Source organism: Cheilinus undulatus, linkage group 5, assembly GCF_018320785.1.
Source record: "Cheilinus undulatus linkage group 5, ASM1832078v1, whole genome shotgun sequence".
NCBI lineage: Eukaryota > Metazoa > Chordata > Actinopteri > Labriformes > Labridae > Cheilinus > Cheilinus undulatus.
Genome location: NC_054869.1, coordinates 39,020,204 through 39,026,999, shown reverse-complemented (window position 1 = coordinate 39,026,999; position 6,796 = coordinate 39,020,204). Strand labels below are relative to the sequence as shown.

Genomic DNA, 6,796 nt, shown 5'->3' with positions numbered 1-6,796 from the left:
ATCAAGACATATAAATTTGTCATCATAGGATGCTGAAAACAATGATGATACAAGGGCAACATAACACTCTTGTCTGAATTGTTCAGATGACTTGTAGCACTCAGTGGTTTGTAAATGTTTCTAATACTGAATAAATTTAAGCAAAAAATAATCCATCAGTTGACATATCAGTGTTTGGTCATACCGTTGTTGCTGCCAGAAAAAAAAATCTGGCCAGCAGGATGTCTTAATGGAGCAAATCTGGCCCTGACCCAAAATGACTTTGGCACTGCAGTACTAAAGGATAAACAGGGACCTGGATCTTCTCCTCTCTCTCTAAAGCACTCTCTGCCCATGGTCAATCTGTGCAACAGTGCTGTTCTTTTGAATGTGCACGCTTTACCTGTGTGTGTGGTTGTGTGGGCAGCGCAGTACGCCAAAATATGGTTTAAAATACCCTTAATGTTTTTTTTTGTTTATGGTTAAACACCCAAAAAAAATAGCCTCAGCATATGTGTCCATCATTAAAATATTATTCAAATGTTTTATATCTACTCTATGACTTTGTAGGAAATAAAATGAGTAATAGAATTTAAAATTTGACTTCTCACTTAGAAAATTCTTAGTAGGCAGGTACCAACCTATCTTAACGAGCTCATAGTGCTGTATTATCCCTCTATATCACTACCCTCCCAAAATGCTGGCCTGCTCGTGGCACCTTCTGTCTCTAAAAGTAGTACGGAAGGTAGATCCTTAAATTATCAGGCACCTCTCCTTAGAAATCATCTACCTGTTGGAGTCTCAGAGGCCGACACTCTAAGAGTAAGCTTGAAACTTTCCTCTTTGATAAAGCTTATAGTAAGGGCTGGCTCAGCCCTGGACCAGTTAGGCTTAGACTGGCGGGGGACATGACACACTGAGCGTCTCTCTCTTTATCTCTGTAAGTCTTTATATCATATTACTGCATATTAAGTGCTGTGAGTCTTGATGTTCACCATACTGCTGTCTCTGTGGGTTCGTCCCGGCCCCTGTGCCGCATGGATTCATCTGGATCTCTGGTATGGGATACCTGCTGCTGTGGACCCACCTGATTCCAACTACTACATCTATTTGTTAAAATAGTTTGTTTGTAAAAACTCACACATCCCCTTTATTAGTCTGACCTCTAAGCATGGTCTCAAAGAGATCTCAGACCAAGGCCGCCAATGAGGGGGATAGAGGGGACAGCTTTCTGGGGCCCTGCCAAATGGGAGTCCATGATCCATTGTAAAGTTGAGCCATGATAACCATATTTTATTTTTTAACCTGAAAAATAATCAGTGTTATTAGAGAAAAAAATATTTATTAATGCTGTACAATATAGCCTAGCCTTTTTCAAGATGTAAACCCTTCTTTAAAAAACAGGATTACCTTTTTTTAAGGTAATGATAACAATGTCAGTGGAAATATTGAACTTCTACGCCCTTTGGAAAGTAATGTCAGACGTCAGAATAGCAGAAAATAACAGAAGAAATTGTGAAAACTTGCATTAGTAATTAAATCATTGCAAAATGACTAGAAAATGGGCAAAACAGTGGCAAAATGGGTTTAAAGCTGTCAAACAAAAAGGCAAAACTGGATAGATGGCAACAAAAGTGGCAAAAAAAAGGTGAAGAGACAAAAAAGCAGCAAAAATGAACCGATACAGGCAGAAAAGTGTTGAAAATTGGCTTATGTTGGTTAAAAATGGCATCAAAATGGGTTCAATCTGGCAGAAAATGGTGACAATGGGATAAAAGTGACAAAATAGGCTTCTAGTGTCAAAGCTGGGCAATAAAAGCAGTGGAAATGGGTAAGGTGGCACACAAGGGGCAGAAAATGTTTAAAGTGACACAAAAGCAGCAAAAATGAACTAATATTGGCAAAACAGTGGTAAAAATGGGCTTGAATTGATTGAAGGGGTGGATGAAAATGAGTTAAAAGTGGCAATAAGCTGTAAAAAAAAAAAGTGGCCAAAATGAGTAAAATGGTGTTAAAGAAATATAATAATGTTAATAGTGACAAAAAACCTGGTGATGGGTTTTTATTGGCAAAAATAGTTGAAAAGGGGTAAAAAGTCACACTGTTTAACAATTTTAGCATCATAGCCTGGCATACTTTCAGCTCCAAAATGTGGTAACTGTTAGCCAGAAGGCTAGCACCAATGCTACTGGTCCAACATGCATGCATTGACATCATAAATAAATCACCACTGGGAAGGGCCAATTCTCTGTTTTTTTTATCAGGGGGGCCCAGCCAATTATAAAGGGAGGCCTGTATCACTAAAGTGTATAACAGGAAAAATGGCTTTTAATGAATGATTATAATGTGAACAAAAAGGCACTGATCTCATAAAATGGTTATATGACTTTAATAAAAAGTGAAGTAGGAGAATGACATTAACATACATGCAGATTCTCAGTCAGTAATTGCAGCAGTATAAAACAAGGTTCACATGTTAACCCCTTTATAATGCTTCTTAATTTAAAGAAACAGTACTGGCAACGCTAATTATTTAAAGAATGTGTGAGACGTCATAATTTTCATACATTTCAGTCAAGCTTTCAAGCTGTAAATCAGAGAATAAAGTATGTATCTGTTCCCTCTGTGGGCAGTTCAAAGCAAATGAATTATGAAATGTGCAATCTGAATTATGAAATGCAGTTTTATAGCAAGTAAAGCAATAACTGATGTTTTTGACAAAAAACATTTTAAAGCTGTCATTATCCATAACAGCTTTTGGAATGCTGATCATTGGTATGTTTTCAAAATTATTGAAAATGAAAAGAGGATTTAAGCAAATTTGCATTGCAGGTCAATTTAATGATCAGTAGTAATGCATCTGAAGCAAGCAAATGGAAAAGATTGCTCATGGGATGGATACATTTTCTAAAAACAAAAAGGAAGAGAAATGGTATTTTTTGCCACATCTTTTCATCAAACATACAGAGCTACTGTGAACAGATACGTGGTAACATTAGAGTGCAATAATCAGCATACATTTTCATTAAATTTGATATGAAAATCAATAAGTGAAATTGATTCTGTTGTCAGATGTAATAGATTTAAGAGGCATGAGACAAATTTGCCAAAGAGGCAGTATTTGAGAATCCAACAGGTTGAGTGTATTGTTATCCTGTGTGAGCTTCTAACCTCACCGTTATACTCAGACCTCATCTTGCTCTGTCACTCTTTCTTCCTCATGCTGTTCATCCTCTCCACGTATCTCTGCATAGCCTCTAGTGGCCCTAAACCCAGACAGCCCCCTCCTTCTCTTCACCAGGACTACCACCACTACCACCAGCACCATCATCCCAATCACCCCGAACACCACCCCAGCCTTCTCTCCACTAGACATCCCATTCAGTCCTGGGTTGATCTTTTGCATGATTTCTTTAATTTCCTCTGGTTTCACCAATTTCCATGACTTGGTTTGCCCTATTCTGACCCAGTTCTTATCTCCTTCAGTCATCACCATCATCGTCTTTGTGGCTTGCATGCTGATAAGTGGAGGTTTAGTGAATGGAGGTAGATGGATGGGAAGCAGCTCCCCTCCCGTGAACAGCCCTGACTGGACACAGTAAAGGATTTCACATCCATCGCTCACTGTGGCAAGATGCTGACTGAAAGTGAGAGGACAGCGGTTCTGGAAACTGGCTAGTGGGTTGCTTGACTGACAACTGAAGAGGCCTCCGAATGGCACTGCATACATGCTGCCAACCTCGTAGTCTTTGCTCAGACAGATCATCTGTCCATCAGAGAGAAACTTGACTGGAATGAAGCTTTGTGGGCAGCTTTTGGCATTGGTGAGGGGGTTCAGGAGAGAGGGGCTGTAAATCCCTCCAAACAGATACCCTGAGTTGTCTGGGGCCTTTCCATTTACAGAGCACCAGTAGGTGTTAATGTATGCAGAGCGAACATAATACTCGTCCCAACAGAAAAAGAGGAAGCAAGAGCGTGAAGTGTAACCCTGCTGTCTCACTTCTGATCTCAGTAAAGTTGGGGTGTAAGGAGGACGGCAGGAGAAATCACCTGTGTCAGGGTTTCTCTGGGCCAGAGCATCACATAGAGGGTCTGCATCTGAGCTGATTGGATGACACTCTTGGTAGACTCCACCAAAGCTGAGGTTTGTAGCAGGACCCTCACAGGACGAATCATCTACGTTGGCTTGGAAGTTGAAGTTCTTGGAGTTGACCTTCACACATCCTGGCCTCATGTTGATCTTGTAGTATCGCTCTATGGCCCGACTCAATGTGAGAGCAACTTTCCCAATGGTGGGCTGTGGCAGATCAGGGAGGGTGTTGGTGTTTATGAAGTAATGCAGAGGAAGTCCAGAGCGATCAATAGCAACCAGGTTGTTCTTGATACTTTCCTGCCACTTCTGCAGAGAGATGCCAGGATAGAAAGGAACGCCACCATGGCTTTGGATGAGAGAGTACTGGATATTGGACTGGTATGTCGAAAGTGAGGAGCTCTGTTTGGTGTTATTACTACTTATGTCAAACTTGACTTTGTCAAAGAAGTTCAGCCCTGCTTGTGCTTTGATGCTTGAACTTTCTGACGTACCATTCGACACATATGAGGAGCTGAGGTAGTCTTCTGAAACCAAAGCAGCCCCGGCATCAACACTCGTGATTACATGGGTCCCATAATCCAGAACCATCATCTCTGAAAGGTAGTTTGCATGTCTTGTTTGGTTGTTCTCAATAGCGCTGGCGATCTCTTTGACTTGTTGTGCAAAGCGTGTGTCGAGAGTGAAGTCTGGATAAGCCTTTACTGTGTAGATCAGGTCCCGAATCTGTGAGGATAAAAGATCAGAAATAATAATGTTACATGTTTTAAGTTTTAAGATCTGACCTACATATTTATTGTTGGTCAAATTAGCTATTGATGCTCCAAAAATGCTTTTATTTCCTTTTTAAGGTGGCCACTATACAAATTAATCCCAGAATGAAAAAAAAAAATCTGACTTCAAGATTAATATGGGGCTCTGAGGTGTGGTCTGCCTAGCAGATAGTTTTCCATGTATCCCATGTAAGGAGAATTTGGTTCTCTCGGCAGGAAGGTTTGAATCTGACTTGTCTGATTAATCTGAACTTATTTATTAACTGAAAAATGTTGCAGTTTGGAACCCAAATAGATCAAACACAGTTGAACAAAGAGACAGGACAAGCGCATCATTACAGAAAGACATGCATGCATTATTTTAAACCATTTTTCCAAAAGCTGAATGAAAATGTGGTTATTTCCTCAGGAATTTCCTCATTATCTTGGAAAAGATGATAGCCTTTCTACCCAAATAAAAGGCGATGAATAAATAAAAATTCACTAAAATGTACTCATCATCATATGAAAATCTCAAAGATAAAGATCTGTATTTACTGTATGTCCACTGTGGCTTTTAGTTTTTTTCCTGGCACACTTCTGCAACCCACTTTTCAGTCCTGACCCACCAGTTGTAAACTAGTTTCCTTCCTGCCTGTGAAAATTGAACACTTACCTGCACTCTGGCTGTAGTTGAAGAGTCTTTGACCTGATGTGTTTTCATCCTTGTGTTTTCTTTAGAAAATTTGGCATTTAGCACTGAGTAAAAAGAGACCTCAACATTGATGGAGTTTGATGTTGAGCTCTTTTGCTCCTGCCAGGAGCTGATTATCTCTGAGTTTGTCTCCACGCCCGTCTCTTTGTCTGGGATGACAAACACCTCGTCTGGTATGAGGTAGATCCCGTCCTCGGTGGTCTGGCACTGGAAGTAGCTCATGTTCATGACTCGACCCATGTCCATGTTACGCAGGTTGTCCCAGCCTCCGCCGGGCAGCACCTCCAGAGCGGTGATGGGGGTGTCGGACGAGGCTCGACATTGTCTGAGCCAGTTGGTGGGGCGGCTGATGGAGACTGAGGAGCAGAGGTGAAGGAGTGAGAGAGCCAGGAGGGTCCCTGCTGTCTTCATGATGTTTGTGTCAGAGCAGACTGAGATGACTAAAAGGTTCAGACCAAGGTTTGGTTCTTCTTATAGGCTTCATCATATGATCAAGTTCGTGTTTAACAACTGAAGGGAGGAAGTGGTTCTGCTTTCATTTGCAAGTTCGCACATGTACTTGCCCAAAAGAAAAACAAAAATAGCATTCATGCTGTATTTTCTTACGAATAGTTGAATAAGTCAACTGACCCTTTCTAATATTTTTTTATGTATGAAAGCATCTTTAGTACAAAAAACATTTGAACTTAAAGACATTATTATAGATTCTTTACAAAAGAGGAAGTTTTGGTAGGAGAAAAAACACTGTTTTATACACTGTATTCACTGCAGTCTATGATAATTGCTCAAGTTACTCAAAGATTTGATTCACATTCTGTACATTTGTACAAACATGTAAAGTAGGGGGAGGAAGGAGAGCCAGCAGGGTCACTAATGTCCCATGATGGCTGTGAGACAACTGAAAGGTCAACCCTCTGCCCTTCTTCTCTCGGCTATCATCATATGACAGATCAGAAGTGGTATGATGGAGACAGAAGTGATATTACTGCCATATGTAGGTCTACCTCCCCCAAACCAGTGAATACTGTAGACTTCTTACTTCTCTAAAAAATCCCCCAAAACTCCGATGAGCCAATCTAAGCCTTCAACCTGAAGACTTTTCTTTTAAATAGATCAACTATCCATCCAGAATAACAACCTCAAATTGTATTCCAGCCATTTTAAAGGAAAATTTTATGGCTGAAGTATACAGGAGTTTTGTTGAAAGCCATAAACTATGTGCCATACACAGCAGTGAATAATGTCTGTTGCCTTCCTCTT

At 40.4% G+C, this 6,796-nt stretch overlaps 1 protein-coding gene across 1 annotated transcript; it reads right to left on the bottom strand.

The window, feature by feature from the left end:
• Positions 1-2,352: 2,352 nt before the first annotated feature.
• LOC121509223 (macrophage-expressed gene 1 protein-like) lies at positions 2,353-5,995 on the bottom strand. Its single transcript, XM_041786435.1, has 2 exons — positions 5,498-5,995; positions 2,353-4,795 (listed from the first exon to the last, which is right to left on the bottom strand). The coding sequence occupies exons 1-2, from the start codon at positions 5,945-5,947 to the stop codon at positions 3,164-3,166; spliced, it is 2,082 nt and encodes a 693-aa protein (XP_041642369.1). The 5' UTR covers positions 5,948-5,995; the 3' UTR covers positions 2,353-3,163.
• Between the last annotated feature and the right edge of the window lie 801 nt (positions 5,996-6,796).